Source organism: Rhinopithecus roxellana, chromosome 4 (assembly GCF_007565055.1).
Source record: "Rhinopithecus roxellana isolate Shanxi Qingling chromosome 4, ASM756505v1, whole genome shotgun sequence".
NCBI lineage: Eukaryota > Metazoa > Chordata > Mammalia > Primates > Cercopithecidae > Rhinopithecus > Rhinopithecus roxellana.
In genome coordinates this window covers 135,604,825-135,626,024 of record NC_044552.1, presented here as the reverse complement: position 1 = coordinate 135,626,024, position 21,200 = coordinate 135,604,825, and the positions used below count along the sequence as shown (strand labels likewise).

General features: G+C 37.8%; 1 protein-coding gene across 6 annotated transcripts in view; it reads right to left on the bottom strand.

The window, feature by feature from the left end:
* Window positions 1–3,056, bottom strand: part of BCKDHB (branched chain keto acid dehydrogenase E1 subunit beta) — a 289,273-nt gene extending 286,217 nt beyond the window's left edge. For all 6 annotated transcript variants that reach the window (XM_010388536.2, XM_010388534.2, XM_010388535.2 and 3 more), the window contains exon 1: window positions 2,780–3,056. In XM_010388536.2, coding sequence (XP_010386838.1) covers window positions 2,780–2,975 — 196 coding nt within the window. In that variant the 5' untranslated portion in view covers window positions 2,976–3,056. The remainder of the gene's footprint in view (window positions 1–2,779) is intronic.
* Window positions 3,057–21,200: the final 18,144 nt, after the last annotated feature.

The following is a 21,200-nucleotide window of genomic DNA, read 5'->3' as shown; positions in this document are numbered from 1 at the left end:
ACTGTGAGGATTATAAACTGATGTCTAACACAACACCTGGAAAAGAGCAACTATGCAATAATGGTAGATAGTATTGATGGGAAAAATACTGAGTATACTTTTAAAAATATGTAAACACACCTAATACTCAATTCTTAAGTAAAAATAAATCAAGTTAACAAAAACATGGGAAAATACTCCTCAACGCAAATGAAACAAATAAAAATTAAAACAAAGTACAGGTTAACACAAAATATCCAAAAGTGTACATGAACACACCTAATTTTAGCATTAATATCCAATATTCACACTATTATACATGTTATGGGGTATAAACTAGGGTATAAATTTGAACTATGCACTTAAAATCCACTAAAGCATTCAGGACTCTATCCTAAAGAAATCATCTCCAATACATAAAACCCATAGGCATTAAATGCTTATATCTGCATTATTTATAAAACTGCAAAACTTTAGCAACAAAAACATAATGGTAATTAAAGGTTCCACTTATTGAGTGAATTCTTGATTCTCAGTTGTCAAACAGTGTTAAGTATATTATAGACATTGTTTTATGTAGCCCTCAGAACAACCTTCTGAAGTAGGTATTATTATTAACCCCTTACATATAAAGAAACTGAGGCTTATATAAGATAAGTGATAACTCCAGAGTTACAGATAGCCAAGACAAGATCAAATTTAGGACAATCTGATTCCGAAGTCAAGAATTTAACTTGTAAAAGACTTGTAGCATCTCTACTCCATGGAACATTTCTTCTAAATTCTCAAGAAGGTTATTAAAACTCCAGAGAATGATAGGATTATCCTTCTGACTACATAAGTTGTATTTGTATTAAAACTAAAAGTACAGAAAATACTAAACTAAAAGGAAATACCTGTAAGGATACACCCAAAATGTTAGTAGTGGGTGGCAATTTTTGTTTGTTTGCTTGGTTTTGGGGGTTTTCTTGAGATGGAGTCTTGCTCTGTCGCCAGGTTGGAGTGCAGTGGCACGATATCAGCTCACTGCAACCTCTGCCTCCCGGGTTCAAGCGATTCTCCTCCCTCAGCCTCCCAAGTACCTGGGACTACAGGCGTGCGCTGTCACGCCCAGCTAATTTTTGTATCTTTAGTAGAGGCGGGGTTTCACCACACTGGCCAGGATGGCTTCCATCTCTTGACCTGGTGATCCACCCACCTCGGCCTCCCAAAGTGCTGGGATTACAGACGTGAGCCACTGCGCCTGGCAGATTTTTTTTTTTTTTTTTTTTTTTTTTTTTTTTTTTTTTTTTTTTACTTTTTCTCCGTTATCCAAATTACCTGTAATATGTTTGTATTATTTTTAAAATAACAAGTTTATATATATAATGATATATATCATAACATGATATCACTTTACTTAGATTTTAGTAAATTTACAACTATGGAAAGGTGGATTATTCTTTGCTTTGAAGATAGAATTGAGGGCTCATCTTGGAAGTGGGGGAAAAAAAAACCGTACTATTAACCTTTATGGTACCTACTGTTTCACAATATTGGGACACGCTCCTAGTAAATTTTATCTACATGCATCTTAGTACAGTGTTTAGAATGGAAGTTCTGGAATCTGATCAATTAGATTCCAAAGCTGGAGCTCTGGAGCTCCCACTAACTTATCTGTGTAATCCTGGACAAAGACTGTCTCAAGACTTCCATTAACCTAACTGCAAAATGGGAATAAAAACTTTACCAACCTTTTAAGGTTGTCCTAACCCTTAAATGAGACGATGAAACAAACATACACACAGTGCCTGACCCTGGTAAGCAATAAATGTTCATTCTTATCCACAAGAAAAGACACACTTCCAAAAATGTCAGCTCTAGCATGCACGTGAGAAATTATTAGACAAAGAAGCAATACATGTTTCCCTAGTTTCCTGATATTCTGATGAGACACTGGATCTGATATTCTGATGAGAGACATTACATGAAACTTGCAGAAATGGTAAAAATCATGCAATAGTCATACTATGAGGAGTTTGCTACATACCCTTCCTATGGCTTCCTCCTCCCATCACCTTCACCTCCTTGGCTAACTGGCAGCATAGCCCAGGACAAGCTCAGTATTAAGCTTAAGTAGAAAGTCTGGATTCTTTCTCATCTCTAGGAAGAACCTGTTCTGTGACCTTGGGAAAATCAATTCAATTACTCAGTCCCTTGGTTTCTTCTTACCTGTAGAATTTCTACAGGTAAGAAGAAACCAGGGGATGGATATATATATATATGTATTCCTCTAGGTAAGAAGAAACCAAGGAATACACACACACACACACACACACACACACACACACACACATTTCTGTAGGTAAGAAGAAACCAAGGAACTGAGTAACAGAATTGATTTTATATATATTATATATATATATAAAATGTCTCTACCTAAGCTAGTGACCCAGTCCCGGGCAGGCTGGAACAACACCTAAGGTCTGGGTTGAGAAAGTAAGGATGGAGGAGACAGAAAGGGGGGCCGTTCCCTGGGCACCACCCCTCCACCCTCAGGCCCTTCCAGGTGGCAGTATGCCCTCTCACCCATCACAAAGGTGCGAGGGAGGGGGGACTGCGTCTCCGGGGCGGAACACTCACAAAAATAGAGCAAGAAGTGAATCACAGTTAGACCCTGGGGCAAGGAGGTTCCAGAGGGTAAGGCAGTTAATAAGCTGGGATGCAAGGATTGCAGCCTGCCGGCCCCTGCCCCTCGCGGGCGCCTGCGAGCCTGGGAGTCCGGGCTACAGCGGGACCGAGTGGGCAGTCCCTGGCTCACCGTACTCTCGGGGCTCCGGATCTGGCTGGAAAGTAAAATGAGCCACCTGCCGCCTCTGGGCCGCATCCTCGACAGTCGCGGAGGGGTGCAGAAAGCCCCGCGCCAGCCCCACGCCATGGAACCGACGCCAGTGCCCCTCAGCCCCTGCCGCCCTGAGCCTGAGCAGCCAGCCTGCAGCAGCCGCCACAAACGCCATACCCGCTCACCGCCGGGGTTCGCAGGCGATGCCGCACACCGCCCGCGGGGAGGGCGAAGCACCCGAGGAGGCTTTCACATTGGTCGGGCCAGAGGGGCGGTCCCATGAAACGGACCAATCGGAACTAGAAATTTGGGGGCGGGGAAGGCGACGTGACGAGCTGGCCGGCTCCTGCTCCTCGTGCGCATGCGGAAGAGGGGAAGAGTGGGGCGGCGGTGGCGCCAATGAAATAGTTTCTGGGGTGGAGCCTCCTGGAGGTCAGTCCTGCGGCCCTCGGGTGAGGACCCGAGTCTGCAAAGCTCCACACAGTGCATGGAGGCGATCTTTTGCGGTGTCATTTACAGTGCCATTTCCAATGTGTTTTTTTTTTTTTCATTTTAACATCCATACTTTTTTTTAATGTCACCCTTTTTTATCCTCTCCTGTCTCTATTATTGTGTGAGAGGTGAAAAGAGCTGATTGGCATTGGTTATTGGTTTTGACTGCTGTCGTCACTGCTCAAAGCCTCCGCTCCTTATTCACACCCTCCTTAAAATGCTTAATAAGCATATATCGATTTTTATTTATTTTGTTTTTCCGCATTTAAATGAGAGATGAAAGAGGTAAACTTAGATTTCATCCTGCAAATCCACTGAATAGATTCAGATACATTTTGCCCAGAAGTAGCGAAAATTACCTGATTGGCTTAGTCTAAGCAGCTTAGAAACCTGGAGAATTTGAGTCACTAATTTTCATTTATAGTAATCAACTGTATAAATTTGTTTTAATCTAAGTGTTTACCAGGATACATTCTCTGTCCATGAATTTACCCCCCCAAAAAAAATCATGAAATATCATAAAATCAAATATGGCAAGAGACAACAGTGACAGTGTGTCCATCAGATAAAAATGGAAGGGTGAGGAAGGATGGGTCCAAAACAGAATTTGAAGAAGAAAGGGGGAGAGAATGAAGCAGGAGTGGAAGAAAAGAACGTTCCTCTTCCATTATTCCTGGCCTCTCAACCCATCTTTGGTTTTGCATAGGGGCAAGGGAGGAGAAAGTAGAAATGGGATGAAAGGAAAGGCAGAGAGATGTGTTTTCTGACTGAGATTGAGAAACAGCAATTGTAAACTGCCAAAAGGAGAACCAGAATTATGTCTCCATTTTTCCTACTCCCACACTAAGTCCAAAAATTCAACATTGAGGAAATTTTTCATCTTGGCTTTTGTTAGTGTTCATTTCTGCTCTTTTAATAGTGTGGGGTAAAGTGTTTTGCATGTGCATGAAGGGTATTTTTGTTTTAATGAAGGAAAGGGGTAACAAAATGAAATTACATTTGCATAGTCAAATTTGGGTTTAAACTAAAGAGAGTAAAGAACAAGGATAAAAATGAATAGAGCTTTTTTTTCTATTTGTTGATAATTTAGGGAGCTGGAGGTACTGAGATTACTTAGGTCGGGGAGAAAAAGAGAAAAATAATAACTGATGAGAATTTTATTGAACCTCTGCTATGTACAACCCAAAGACAAGCCACCATTGAGACAAATAAGATCAAGGCATAGTTTTACTTCTAAAATGTTCAAGCTGGTAGAGAAAAGAGACAGATTAGACAACTGCAATCCAATGTGATAGGGGTCCTAGAATAGTGCCAACAAAGTGAAACACCAAAAAAGCAATAAATTATTATTTGAAAATCAAGTGTTTCCAGATATAACTCTGAGCTAGACCTAAAAGATGACTAGAAGTTACTAGGCAGACTAGGGGGAAAAAGGCATTCCAAACTAAGAAGAAATTTGTACAAAGGCTAATAGGCACGAAGAGCCCAGTGCATTCCAGAAAGAGAAAGTAGCTTGGTGCTTCTAGATTCAGGGTATAGGGAATGATACAGGGTTAACAGAAAAAGTAGGAAAAACAGATTAAAGGGAGATTTTGAAGGCCTTTGTATGCTGGTCTAAGAGGTTTGAACTTTCAACTACATGCAGCCAAGAACAACAAAGAGAGCATCTGCCAGATTCACCTGCTTTGCAAACTAATTTTTTTTTTAATTTCCCCCATGTCTACCACACCATTTGCCTGGTAACCATGAAAATATCTATGTTATTAGAGTGGGGCTTTCCTCCGTTCCCCTAGCCCTGGCCACATTTACTCAATTTGGGAAACTGTCCTTTTCTGGGAATTTTGGAAGTGTATTTTAGAAACAAAGATCAGATTATCTTTAAATGCCACTAGGAACTGCAAAAAATGGGAGTTTTCAGTAATTTTGTGAACCAGAAAAGGTGAAGAGTGTGATTACATTTGAGTTCCTGATTCCATTTATTCCCAAGGCCTAACTGCTTTCTGGTCCTGGGGTTCTATGAGACATCACCGTATCCTTAAAATGTATTCCACTCTTTGCTTAAGCTACTTCCAATTGCAGAACCCATGACTGTGGAGTTGGAATACAAAGCAAAGTTGCTGTTCACTCTTCAAAATGACTCTTGCATCACTTACTCTCACTAAGCTTCACTACTTGTACAACTTGTACTTGTTTAGTCTCAGCTTGCTTTTAGACAACCATTTTATATAGCAAGATGATAGTTTTGCAGTATTATATCCTGGCGTCTACCTCCATTCAAACTCAAACAGAGGTATCATAGAGGCAGAAAGAAAAGAAATCAAATTCTTGCTTTTGAATTTTAAAATAGATTTTAAACTTGATAGCAGAGACAATAATTTGAGAGAAAAGTTTGAATTATATAGACTAGTTTCTGAGAATTAAACCTCAAAAACCTGAATGAGTTAGGACACAAAGATTAGTGTGAAAGAAAAGACTGTAAATCACATACTAATGTAAAAGATGGTTTTTCTCACCTTCCATGGAGGTAGAGCCAAAGATTAGAAAGACCTGTAGGTATCCTTCTTTGTAGATGAACCTAGAAAAGTATCACTAAATCCTCAGGCTACCCAGCATGTCATGGCATTTGAAACAGCAGGATGTTTCTCCCATGTGGCCAAAAGAGATGCAGCCATGGCAGCAAGATCCAGGGAACTTGAGGAGACTCAGAAATCAGAATGATAAGGGACTTGCGTCTAGAATATATTTACTAAAACTCTTAAACTCAACAATAAAAAAGAAAAATTACCCAGTTGGAAAATGGACAAAGAATTCTCATTCATTGATGGCAACAATGCAAAATGGTATAGCCTCTTTGGAACACAGTTTAGTTTTTTATAAAACTAACATATTCTCACCATGTAATCCAGCAGTAGTGCTTCTTGGTGTTTACCCAAATAAGCTGAAAATGTATGTCCACATTAAAACCTGTGCAGAATATTTATAGCAGCTTTATTCATAATTGCCCAAGCTTGGAAGCAACCAAATAAACTTAATGGAATATTATTCAGCACTAAGAAGAAATATTAAGCTGGTCATGGTGGCTCATGCCTGTAATCCCAGCACTTTGGGAGGCCGAGGCAGGTGGATCACCTGAGGTCAGGAATTTGAGACCAGCCTGGTCAACATGGTGAAACCCCGTCTCTACTAAAAATACAAAAATTAGCTGCGTGTGGTGATATGCACCTGTAGTCCCAGCTATTCAGGAGGCTGAGGCAGGAGAATCGCTTGAACCCAGAATGCTGAGGTTGCAGTAGGCCAAGATTGCGCAACTGCAGTCCAGCCTGGGCAACAGAGTGAGATTCTGTCTCAAAAAAAAAAAAAAAAAAAAAAAAAAGAAAGAAAGAAAGAGAAAGAAATATTTAACCATGAGAAGACATGGAAGAAGTTTAAATTTCTATGACTAAGTGAAAGAAGCCAATCTAAAAAGGCTACATACTATATGAATCCATCTATATGACATTCTGGAAAAGGCAAAATTATGGAGAGAATAAAAGAGATGAGGAGTTGCAAGGGTTGGGAGCAGGAAGGGATAAATGGAAAATCACAGAGGATTCTTAGGGTAGGGAAAATATTCTGTATGATATGATAATGGCGGACATATAAATATGTCGTTATACATTCGTCCAAATGCATAGAATGTACAACACCAAGAGTGAACCCTAATGTGAACTATGGACTTTGGTTGGTAACTAGGTGTTAATGTAGATTCCTTGATGGTGACAAATGTGCCATTGCAGTGCAAATGTTGATGATTAAGGAAGTTCTTTATTTGGGGGAAAGTATATGGAAATTCTCTGCACTCTCCTCTCAAATTTTTTGTGAACCTAACACTGCTCTAAAAAAGTAGCCTATTTAAAGAAATGGACAAAGGATTTGAATGACATTTCTCCAAAGAAGATATGCAAGTGACCAATGAACATAAGAAAAGATTCTCAACATCAATAGTCATTAAAGAAATGCAAATCAAAACCACAATGAGACACCACTTCATATCCACTAGGATGATTAAAATAAGAAGAAATCTATAACATGTGTTGGTGAGGCTGTATAGCAACTGGAACAATTGTACATTGCCGGTGGGACTGTAAAATGATGCAGCTGCTATGGAAAACAGCTTATCAGTCCCTCAAAATGTTAAACACAGTTATCTGTTTAATTTTGTTCTTCTATTTCTCTTCCTTTCTTGTGTTTTTAAACATAGTTATCTTATGACTCAGCAATTCCACTCCTAAGTATATACCAAAGAAGAATGAAAAAGGGTGTACACCAAAGCTGGTACACAAATATTCGTAGCAGCACTATTCATAATAGCAAAAAAAATGGAAATAATCCAAATACCCATGAAATGATGAATGGTTAAATAAAAATGATATATACGTAAATAGAATATTATCTGTCAATAAAGAGTAATGAAGTAGTGTCACATGGATGAACTTTGAAAACATTATGCTAAGTGAAAGAAGTCAGTTTAAACTACTATATATTACACAATTCTATTTGTAAAAAGTCCAGAATAGGCAAATCAACAGAGACAAGAGGTGGGGAATGACTGCTAATGGATATAAAGTTTATTTTGGGAGTGATAAAAATGTTCTAAAATTAAATAATGTTGATGGTTGCACAACTTCATATGCTAAAAACCAGTGAACTGTACATTAAAAGGATGAATTTCATGATATTTAAATTATATATCAGTAGCACTATTATTTAAAAATTAAATTATAGAAAAATAAAGTTGTATTTGCACATTTAAATATGTTGATTAAGAGATTCATTCCCCCTACGGCATGTTTAACATTAAGTGTATTAGTTCACAGACTTCTGTTTATATGAAATCGGTTTCAACTAAGGACTTGGGATAATGGAAAAGCTCCCTGATTTTTCTTACTTCACTGAATTACTACATGGAATGATCCTGCTGGGATCAAAAGAAAGTCCAGAACATAGTCAAAGCCAGTGTATTTGTTTCCTAGGGATGCTGTCACAAAGTAGCACACACTGGTTGCAGAAATGTATTGTTTGATTCTGATCAAGTCCAAGATCAAGGTGTCAGTGGGACCATGCGCCCTCTGAAACCTGTAGGGAAATTCTTCCTTTCCCTTCTGATGGTTCTCTGGAATTCTTTGACATCCCTTGGCTTGCAGCTGCATAAATCCAGTATGTGCCTTTGTTACCACATGTTGTCTCCATATCTTTGTGTAGCTATCTTCTTACAAGGACACCAGTCATATTGGATTAGAAGTCCACACTGCTCCAATCTAACCTCATCTTAACTTAATCAACTACATGTGCCATGACCCTATTTCCAAATAAGCTTAAATTCTGAGGACCAGGGGTTAGGCACTGGGTTTGGGGGTAGGGGAGTGTCAAGCTCAGCTTATCTTTTGCGGGGCAGGGGCATAACAGTCAGAGACTTGGTTGCAAGAACAGAAGCTAACTGGATGAATACTTTTGATAAACTATTAGGAGGATGTTTACATTGTCAAAGAGTTTTTATAAACTGTTATATGACCTAAAGTCAGTTGGAGAAGGGTTAAAGATCTAGACATATTTGGTCTAGATAAGATTTTAAAAGTGATGTATTAACTCTCTCAAAGTTTGATGGGCTCCCTTGTAGAGGGGTTAAATTTACTATTTAGCTCTGAAGGGAAGAATAAGAAACAGGAAGAAGTAATTTCTAGTGTAATATAAAGAACTTCTTATTAAGTAGACTGTCATGGGAAGTAATGAATTCTCTGTCTTTGAAATAGTCAAGCACAGAACGGATGAACACTATTCAGGGAGCCTCTTGGGAGGATTTATGATTCATTTACAGGTGGTTTAGGGTACTTCTAATTTTAAAAATTCTGATTCTACTATTCACTGGTGTGTACTGAGAGCCTCACATGTGCCAGAGACAGTGTTTAAATCAACATTATTTTAAGACAACCCCTCATCTAAGCCACCTGTCCCATCCAGCATGTGAGTTATTCCTTCTTCCCCCTCCTCGGCATCTTGGCAACTTCTCTCTGGCTTCTTATGTCCTGCAGGGGCCTGAGATGCACTGTGATCAGTCTTTCAAACACTTTGAACCATGCTATGTATACAGAAGCCCTGTAAGCCAGTCACTGAAGAAAGGTCATCAAAAAGTGACATTATTGGAAGTTTGGGCTCAGTGGAGTGGAAGGATTTAGATACAATCAATGGCTCAGAAAACGGCTCCAAATATTAATATCTGCCTGTATGTAAAACAGTGTTTTAGAGAGAGCTACTCATCTGTAAAAATACATACCAGCCCAGCAGTAGTGATTTTTTTTAAATTCCCCCAGGTAATTTATGAGTACTGCCAGGTTTCTCAAAGCTTAATTAAAACTAGGGCTTACATAATTGTGAATATTGGGACAAAAGAAATTTGAGACCCATATCTTACCTTACCTCCATCACAAACTTTATTAGGAACACCAGATGATGACCAGTGTGGAAAAAGAGAGAAGAGCACAGGGGCAGGCAGGCAGTGGTCACCACCAATGACCCTTGACAATTTGATCTCCTCACCATGTAAAGCCACTCCTAAACACAGGTAAAATAGAAGTCAGCCAATGTCACACGATGCACACATTTAACCTACCCAAATTAACATGAGACTTTAAGTAGAGCAATTGATTCTTTCCTTTCTTTCAAACAGTACAAGCCCTGGACCAGTGGTGCTCCACCTTGACTTCACATTAGAATCACCTAGGGAACTTTCAAAACATACTAATATCCAGACCCCATGTGGAAAACAGTATTGATACCAATGTTTCTATTCCCTCTGCTTTTAGGAACTCAGGTAGATTGAACTTCCCTAGCCACTGAAATCCAGCATAGCAATGTGTCTTGCTTTGCCAATCAATGAATTTGACCACAAGTATAGATGGGTATTCCTGGGTGGAAGAATTTAACAGCCGGTAGCCGTTTCTCTAGTTCTCTTCCTCTGTCTCATCAGGTAGTAACATTTCAGAAACTAGAGCATCCATAAGCTGTCACTGGAATGGCACTACATGGAAAATCACCTGCCCTTCTTCCATACTTGTTTGACCCGGAGCATGACTGAGAAACAATTTAAGAATGTATATTTGTATCTTTTAAAAATAGAACACGACTTCTAATCACAAACCTACTTTACATGGTGTTCAGCTATTCTAACATATCCTAACTCTTCAGGAAACATTCTCAGTAATATACTTACTAAAAGTGCATTTTTCTACAACATGATGCATAAATGTAGCTACACGTTATTATTGTGGATTTAAACTATTTTCAACTGTAATTTTACCTAGTCACAAGTTTTACCGTGCACTTAGGTTATGGAATCTAAACACCTAAAACTGATGCAACTCTCCTCTACTGAGGAAACACCAAAATCTTTTCTATGCACATTTTAATCTCTTAAAACAACTGATGACAAAGTCTTACTACACTCACTTTACAGATGAGAACATAGGATCAAAGAGATTAAACTAAGTTGAGTTTAAGCAGTTTAAAGTTTTCCAGTCTGTATTTTTCATATTTCAAAATGTGTAGCCTTATGCTGTGTTTCTCAAATTTACTTCTCAGAGTAATCCCTGAGAAACTTGTTCAAATTTTAGATTTTCTAGGCCCCATGCTGAGAAATTCTTATTCAGTAGGCCTAGGGTAGACTATCTGCATTTCTAATAAGCTTTCCCCTGTCCAATGTCTTTGATATAAATAGTCCACCTATGATACAAACCAACCCTATAAAAAACAAACAGCCTTAATATATACTGTGTTCTCTGTCCAGAAAAGAACAGTTACCACCTTTCCCCACTCACTCTTTTATCAAGTACGGTCATGAGGTTACAACTACTGAAATCAATTCTTGCTAACTTACCCAGAATTATGATTACTTTTCAAAATACAAGATGGCAGAAACAAACAGACTCAGAAAGAACAGAAACCAGGATGGCTCCAGAGATTCAGGTAACAGGAGTTAATTTAGAGATGTGTAAGAATATTAAAACTCATAAGATGAATTGGCTGCAATGTCTTTATGTGATGCTACTCAAGATTCAGTTTCTAGGAGAGAGAATCTGACTAGCCGAGATTAGTTCATTGCTATCCCTTGACTAAGGAACAGTAGGGTATTCTATTGACCAAGACTATATACAAAGTAAAAAAGATTTCCCAGACATAACTCAAGGGGCTGCTACCAACCAAAGGGAGAATTGATGCTTGGAAGTCAAAAAAAGACCTAACGACTATACAGCTATCCTGCCCAGGAAGTACCCATGTGGTCCCTCTAGTCATTTAAAAAAAAAAAAAAAATCCCACCATGAAAGTACTTCCTCTGAACAGAGACTGGAAAATTGCCACTAGAAGACTACTTAAATGTACTTCTGAATTTCTGTAGAAAATGGTGGCTTCGTAAATCTGAATATTCTTACATCCTCTCTTTTAAAAAGAAAGAATAAAGGGGAGCAAATTAAACGCACACAATTTACATATACAGCATAGTTAGGACAGAGACGTCTATAAACTAAAAATGTATGGGAAAATGAAAAATAAACAGACAACATTAGGCTCACACAGGTAGAGGGAGTCTAGAAAAAGCTTTATTTAGAGCAGAAAGATCATCTGAATAGTTCTAAATCTACAAAAGAAGCTAAATTTATACCTTAAAACATCCCAACAAACAAAACTTCAAGCTCAGATTGCTTCGTTGGTGAATTCTACCAAACCTTTAAGTAAGAAATAATACCAATTATATAAAAAATCTTCCAATATATAGAAGAGAGTGTAATATTTCCCAACTCATTTTATGATAACATTAACCTAATATTAAAATCAGATAAAGACACTATAAGAAAAGAAAACTACAAATATTCCTCATGAGGATAGATGCAAAAATCTGTTTTTAGAAAAAGCAAATATAGTAAAGCAATATATAAAAATGACAGCATAACAAGGTCAAATGGGCATAAGAATTCATAGGAATGCAAGATTGATTTAACATTTGAAAATCAAGGAATGCAATTCACCATATCAACATACTGAAAAAGGAAAAAGTAATCATTTTAACAGAGGTAAATGGAAAAAATAACCATTTTAACAGAGGTAAAAAAAAAAAAAAAAAGAACATAGACAATACAAAGCAGAGATTGTTAGACTGGATGAAAAATCAAAATCCAAATAAATGCTGTCTACAGAAGACACCCTTTAGATTCAAATACCTAAACATAAAAGAATAGAAAGATATATCTTGCAAGCACCAGCCATAAGAAAGGTAGAGAGGCTATACTAATATTAGAAAAAAATAGACTTTAAAACAAAAATAGTGTTTCTACAGATAAAGAAGTATATTTTTATGAAGACAAAAGGGTCAATCCATCAGGAAAATGTAAGCAATTATAAACATATATGTACCTAACAACAGAGTACCAACATACACGGAGCAAAAACTGACAGAAATGATGGGAGAAATGGACAATTTTATAACAATAGTTGGAACTTCAATAACTCACTTTAATAGTGGGTAGAACGAGGCAGAAAATCAGCAAGGAAATGGAAGACTTAAACACACTGTAAACCAACTAGACCTAAGAGATATCTATAGAACACTCCACCTAAAAACACCAGACTCTACGTTTATCTCAGGTGTATATAGAACCTTCTCCAAGATACAGTTAGGCCATAAAGTAAACCTCAATACATTTAAAATAATAGAAAGAGTTGGGCATGGTGGTGTGCACCTAAAGTCTTAGCTACTCAAGAGGCTGAGACAGGAAAATCACTTGAGCCCAGGATTTCAGGCTGTAGTACACTATGATTACACCTGTAAATAGCCACTGCACTCCAGCCTGTGCAATGTAGTGAGACCCCATCTCTAAAACAAAAAGGAAAACGAGAATAGAAATAATGCAAAGTATTATATCCTCTGACCACAATGGAATAAAGAATGAAATTAAAAATCAAATGGGTCAAAAAATAAATCAAAAGGAAATGATATGGTTTGGGTCTGTGTCCCAGGCCAAATCTCTTGTCAAATTGTAATCCCAAATATTGGAGGTGGGGTCTGGCGGGAGGTGATTGGATCATGGGGGCAGATTTCCCCTTTGGTGCTGTTCTCTCATGAGAGTGAGTTATCACAAGATCTGGTTGTTTAAACAGTGTGTAGCACCTGCCCCCATCTCTCTTCCTCCTGCTCCAGCCATGTAAGATATGCTGGCTTCCCTTCACCTTCTGCCATGATTGCAAGTTTCCTGAGGCCTCCTCAACCATGCTTCCTGTATAGCCAGCAGAACTGTGAGCCAATTAAACTTCTTTTCTTTATGAATTACCCAGTCTCAGGTATTTCTTTATAAGACTGTGACAACAGACTGATACAAGAAATTAGAAAATACTTACAGATGGATGAAAACAAAGATACAACATATTAAAACATATGTAACTAAAGTAGTGCTTAGAGGAATATTTACAGCTGTAAATGCCTAGTTAAAAAAGAAGTAAGATCTCAAACCAATAACCCAAATTCTTGGTCTAAGACACTGTGGCGGGGGGGTCGGTGAAAGAATAAACTAAGTCTAAAGCAATCGGAAGGAAGGAAATAATAGAGATTAGAGTAGATATTAATGAAATAAAGAACAGAAAAAAGAGTAAATTATGAAACCAAAAGCTAGGTTTTTTGAAAACATCAAAAAAAAAAAAAAAAAAAACCTGACAAACTTCAAGTTAGATTGACCAAGAAAAAAGAGAAGAATCAAATTACGAGATCAGAAATGAAAGAAAGGAAATGATTTTTAGATGAAAGGAGTGAAAAGAATCAAAAGCCTTAAGTAGGTGAGGACATTTAAAAGGTATTATCTTTTTTCACATCTTAATTGCATTAAAAGACAAATGACTATTTAAAGTAAAAACTATGGGTGGGCGTGGTGGTTCACTCCTGTAATCCTAGGGCTTTGGGAGACTGAGGTGAAAGGATTGCTTAAGCCCAGGAGTCGGACACCAGCCTGGGCAACATAGCAATACTCCATCTTTAAAAAATAATAAAAAATAAAATAAATAAAGTGAAAATTATAACACTGTGTTGTGGGGTTTGTAATGTATTTATATGTAAAACATAAGACAACAATAGGATAAAGGATGGAGTATAAATGGAAGTATACAGTCAAGATTCTTATAGCATGAAGTAATGTGATATTGAATCTAAGTAGAAGTGATATGTTAAGAATGAATCCCTAGAGCAATAATTCCTTACAATTCCTAGAGCAACCACAAAAAAAGTCTTTCAAAGAGATATAACTAAAAGTTGAATTGAGAAATTAAAATGGAATAAACATTCAGCCCCAAAGAAAGCAACTCTATTAAAGATTTTTGGTAGGGTTGCTATATTCAAAGGATTATCTTGTAAAAGAAAACTGGCTGTACAAATAAGTTAGGGTAAATTAACTGTTATATGCTGTAATAGACACAGTGAGATAAGTGATTGGTTTAAATACCAGTTCTGTTTCTAGCTGAATGACCTTGAGTGTATCATTTAACCCTTCAAGTCTCATGGAGAGAACATTATAACTACCTAGAAGGATGTCATGATAACAAGATCACATGATACATACAATTTACTTGTACATACCAATCACTCAATAAGTATTTGTTGAATTAATCTACACGTGTAAACACATGTAAAAGATGTATATGTGCCTGTTCCAGAAAAAAGTCTAGTAATATTAACTAGGATTGTTTTTATTAAAAATTCATAATTATGGAAGATGCTTTATCTCTCAGAAAACAAAATAAAACAAACCCCCCCACACCAGCCCAAAAAACTCACAATTACGGATTGTAGTAGCTTGGTCAAGACACCAGGTGGCATGAGATAATAAAAATTATTACCACTCGATACTATTCTTCAGAATACAATTGTACAATGATTCTCATACTACGTATTTAAGAAAGGTTGCGATTTAAATTTTCTAAATCAATGTACAGATTTGAAGGTGCCTTTGATTAGTTCACCTTCCAATAGCAATTCCATTTCAGCCTTTCAGTGTATCTGCCTTTGCATCTGCCAAATAATAACAGGCTAAGCCTCATACATTGCATACATTATTTTATTTTATCTTCACGCTCCTAAGAAGCAGTTATTAACTCCAGTTTATAGATAAGAAAGCTGAAGCTTAGGGCAGAAAATGGGGTTCGAACCAAGATTTGACAGAAATTTCTTTTAAAATTATGTTACCTGGTCTCCCATGGTCCTTAATTCCTCTACAGAAGTATGATTAAGGAAATAGCTAGAGTAACCCTTTTCAAGCAAAATGCAAGAAGCAATCATCAAATTTATTATGCTTTATAAACTTGGATGTAGAGTTACAGTATTGAATTTAGCAGACATAACTGCAAATTGTAAGTAAAAGCTTATTAATAATACAAAATGTTTATGAAATACACACATAGCCAAGAGGTTTAAAATACCTTATGGTTTCTTTAAAAAGTAAAATATATAGTAGACAGGCATCACAACTTTCCATTTACAAAGAAAGAACAGAGTACATGTGGGGATAAGTCATTTAATCAAAGTAACTCCCTCCAAACCCATCTTGGAATTGGCTTCAGAGTGTTCATGTGCTTGTTTTCCCAGATCAAAGTAGTGTATATTTACTTTCTTTTTCATTCAACAAAAATGTGTTGAATACCATGTGAAGCCTAATACAAACTAGACACAAATCCTGCCCTCAAAAGTCTTTGTCTCCAAGGTAAAAAAGTTAGGTAGAATAGTTTCTGGACTGGCTCACCCAAACTCAATTCCACTGGCACAATTACACTTACACAATTCCACTGACACTACAGCAGGATTTTCCTTCCTGTTCAGATGATTACACGACCATCTATGTGGCTCAAGTGGTCACCAATATCTGTCATGCTGAGCAAGAGGCATTCTTGCACAAGTTAAGGTCCTGCCCTGGAGCCACAGCTGGAGGAAAGGAAGATGGATAATTAATGCTGCTTCCCTCTTTGGGTGTGGCTCACCAACCAACATAGATCCCCTTTCCAACTTTAAAACCCTTGGTGCACAGAAATGTCAAATCATCGGAAACATGTGTAAGTTAGGACAGATATAGGCAAGTTGTTCCAGAGACCATTCTGCAAAACATGTAGTGCGTAATACAAAGTAGAAAGAAATAACTCCCTCAAAGAATACAAAAACGGGTCAGGCCTGGTTACTCAGGTTTGTAATCCCAGCACTTTGGGAGCCTGAGGCAAGAAGATCACTTGAAGGCAGGAGTTCAAGACCAGTCTGTGCAATATAGCAAACTCCAGCTCTACAACATAAAAATAAATTAACTTAAATGGGTGTGGTGGCACGTGCGTCTAGTCTTAACTACTCAGAAGGCTGCAGCAGGAGAATATCTTGAGCCCAGGAGTTCAAGGTTGCAATGAACTATGATCACGCCAGTGCACTCCAGCGAGCCTGGGCAACAGAATGAGACCCATTTCTTAAAAAAAAAAAAAAAAAAAAAATTAACTACAAAAATGTTTCTCAGTGTGGTCCCTTACTACTGCCTCATCATCAGCTAGAATGCAGGTTAAAATACAAAGTCCTAGACTCTACTCTAGACCACTGGAGGGATAGGGCCTGGGAATTCCCATTACTTTTTTTTTTTTTTTTTGAGACGGAGTCTTGCTCTGTTGCCCAGGCTAGAGTGTAGTAGCCTGATCTCGGCTCACTGCAACCTCCACCTCCTGGGTTCCACGCCTCAGCCTCCCGAGTAGCTGGGACTACAGGCATACGCCACGATACCTGGATAATTTGTTTGTGTGTATTTTTTTTAATTGTATTTTTAGTAGAGATAAGGTTTCACCACATTGGCCAGGCTGGTCTCGAAAGACTGAAAATGAAACATTTAATATTTCTTTTAGCCAAGAAAAGGAGGGCCATGTGAAAAGAGTAACATTGAACCAGGGCCTTGAATATAGGGAGCTAACATTCCACATAGGTAAACAGTAGCTTGAGCAAAGGCAGAGCAGTGTGTAAGAACAGGTTCTTTTGGAATGGGGCAAAAGATATATAACAAACAATAACAGGGAATGAAGTTGAGACAATCCTTAGGCTCAAATCATGAAAGTTATAAATGTCGTCTTAGGAAACCTAGGCTTTGCTTTATTGGGTTGGGGGATGAGCTGTAGCAGTGGTCCTGAAGACCCTCAAGTTGGTGATTGCTGATGTTGAATTGACTTTGGTTTCTCACAAACAGTCATAACAGATAGATGACATAAGGTCAGTTAAAATAAACAGACCAAGAAGAACAAGCAAATGGAGTTAACCATGATGACACTTTCCTGGCTTCAGCCCAGGCATAACCCTGAAAATGTCATCTTAAAGGAAGTAAAAGGTGAAACTCTAAACACTAGCCTCTTTTCACCACTCATCTCTCTGGACTGATGCAAGATATTTGACACTATTGACTAAACATTTTTTTTCCCTTCTTTAGCCTGCCACTTCTTTTCCCCCTCTTTCTCCTAACATTCCATCATCATAAATTTCTTTCAGATTCCTCTTCCTCCTTCTACTCTTCTAAATAAAGTATCCTTCAAAGCACTGTTCTTGGTCTTCCTCTTCTCTCTGTCCCTCACAAACTTCATCTCTTTCCCCATCATTCAGAAGCCAATGATAATGGTAGCTCTCCTCTTTGTGCAGGAAAGAGTAGCAAGCACTTTATACGTATTTTTTCTGGTCTTCAGAGCAATTCTGCCAGTTAGGAATAATTCGTACTACTCTTCAGATGAATTAACTGAGGCTCAAAGAGGGTCCATTCACTTAGCTATGGACATACCTCTGTAAGTTATGGACATACCTCTATAAGTGATTCAAACCCAGGTAAGTTGTAATCCAGTGCCTGACCTTTTCCCATGCTGACTATGATGATTTTCATGTGAAGTCCAATAATGCCTACAATACAGTGGGGTTAGCAAAGATGCAGCTAGACAAATTGATGTACAAAAAGGGCAGTTCAGAAATAGTCCCTGGCATATACGAGTAGTATATGATACAGCTGGTATTTTAAATCGTGAGAAAAGGATGGGTTTTCCAGTAAATAATATTTTGACATGAATATTTAAACACCTAATTCAAACCATATACCAAAATTCCAGTTAGATTAAAATCTTTATTAAAAAATTAAGCCATAAATATTTATCTATATTTTCTATGCATGCCATATATATTTACTTGCATTCTCTATATTTACTTGTATTTTCTCAGTACATGTTTACATGACATGAAGGAGGGGAAGGACTTTCAATACATGCCATTAAAGGTGGAAAGCATAAATGAATGAGTGAGACATTTGGTTACCAAAACGGAAAAATTTCCTGAAGAAAACTGAATATCTTAAACAGTTTAATAGCTCTGGGCTGACATTTCCGTTTTCCTGCTGCCCATTCTGCTAGTTTCTTATTTCTATTTACAGTTTGTTCTTTTCCCACTACCATCTCATCCACAATCAAGTAGGAGAAAGATCTCTGAAGTAGACTCAACACTTAAATGCAGGTATGTCAAACTTTCTGGAACTCAGTTCCTCTTTGTTTAAATAGAAGGTGTTGACCTGGATGATTTCTGAGGTTTTGTTTTGTTTTTTTCATTTTAAAATTCTATGATTCTCTTTTTACAGTCTCTATTCCTTTTATTGCTATTTGAAGGGGATAATAAATAACCACTCTTTCTTCCCCTGAGTTCAGAGCCAATTGAGAATTAAGACGCATGAAAGACACATTTGGCAACTAGGTAATAGCTTTCTTACTGATAATGGTGAGTTTAAAAATGTGGCTTGTTTTATGGCCACATGAGCATGCTAATTAACACTCTCCTCCCTGACACAGAATCAAACTCATCCACCCAGTCAAAGCTAAGTTTGACCACAGTCCCTCCTCACTGCACAACAGAGGAGGATAATAAGGAGAGAGAATGTGATGTGAAGCTACACATATTCATTTTTTCCTCCCAACCTCATCAGAGGTAGGAGTATAAATTTAACTGAATTCCTTGTATATGGAATTATGAAGCAATGGGAAAGGACACTCTAACACCAATCACATAATTATCTGCCTGTTTCTCTTAATAACATCTAATTCGGAGTCCTTTCTCCTTCATTTAGAAAAAAGGATATCCTCTAAATTGCTCCCCCCACACTCCCATTTCTGGCCTCCTCACCATGGTATCCATGCTGTGTACCACTTCCAGATTAATCTTCCCAAATCATGGGGTAGCTGCACAAATCTGAATTTAGAATCAGAAAATGGACGTTAATCTTGGTTGTTTTACTAATTAGCTATATGGCTGTGGGCAAGTCTCTTTACTTTGCTAGGTTTGGGGGAACACTTATCCATAGCATGGCATGGTTAGACTATCCCTTCTGATTCCATAGTATCAATTTAAGTTTCAAACACTTTCAGTAAGTTTGTCCATAGTATAAACCCCTTAGCATGGTATGTGTGACTCTCTACAAACTGACTAACAAAGATTTTCAGTCTTTCTTCCCAGAGTTTCCTAAAGGGCCTGTGCTTTATAGCAAAACTGATCTCTAAAGCATTTAGTCCTTTATTATTTCTGTGCTCTTCCTTTATCTGCAGGGTAACTCATCACTCCCAGCACTGCTTCTCTAGAGACTGTTCAATCTAGATCCCACAAAAACAATTCTTCTTTCCCAGACCAGGCGCGGTGGCTCACGCCTGTAATCCCAGCACTTTGGGAGGCCAAGAAGGGCAGATCACTTGAGGTTGGAGTTTGAGATCAGCCTGGCCAACATGGTGAAACCCCATCTCTCTTAAAAATACAAAAATTAGCCGGGCATGGTGGCGGGCACCTGTAATCCCAGCTACTCAGAAGGCTGAGATAGGAGAATCACTTGAACCCGGGAGGTGGAAGTTGCACTGAGCCAAGATCATGCCACTGCACTCCAGCCTGGGTGACAGATCAAGACTCCGTCTCGGAAAAAAAAAAAAACAACTTCTCTCCCAAGACTTTTTGAATCTTCCTAGCCAGAAGTGATAGCAGATTCAGATCTAGGGTGGGGCTACATTTGTCATATACCCACCTGTGGCAGAGACATTTACTGCTCACTGAATAGCCATGGGCAAATACGTAAAAGGAATACATCCTACTTCGGGACAAATGACCCTACAGTTCTCTCCTCCTCTGCTGTGGCAACCTGAAATATATTTGTTTTGGTGTCTATTTCACAAGCTCTTGTAACATGAAAGACATAGAGCTTGAGTAAGCAAGCAAAATTTGTTACCACAGCATAACCCAGCCTAATCTGACTTAATACATCACCTGAAAGAAGGCTGGAGATCACAAGGCCTACTGCTGCTTCCTTAATTGTACACAGAGCTATCAACATGATGGTGGGATATCAATATTTATTATATGTTTTTATATTGAAAATTGTAATAACCTACAGGATTATCATCAATATTTATAATATTCTGTTAACATAATTTTTGTTAATGTTGTATACTCTTACGTATCATATGTCATTATTTATTATTATATCACCTATAATAAACACCAAAGTGTTTCTTATACCTGTTTTTAGTTGTTCTTTTTTACATAAAAATCTGCTTTTTATTTAATGCTTAAACAACATACTTTAACGTCTGCTCTAAGCAACAGGACAGAGACCTAAATAGCGTTCCAATCTTTTAGAAATGACACTCCTTCTCATTGTTTGTTGGATTTCATGACCTATTTACACTTTCTAAAAATATAGGTGACTGTAAAACAAATGATGAATAAAACCGAGACTCAGAGAGTAAGTTCACATTTCTATTATAAAGAATAAAATAAACATATTCATAAAAGTAGAAGCTGGAGAGCTTTGGAAATGACACTATTGCC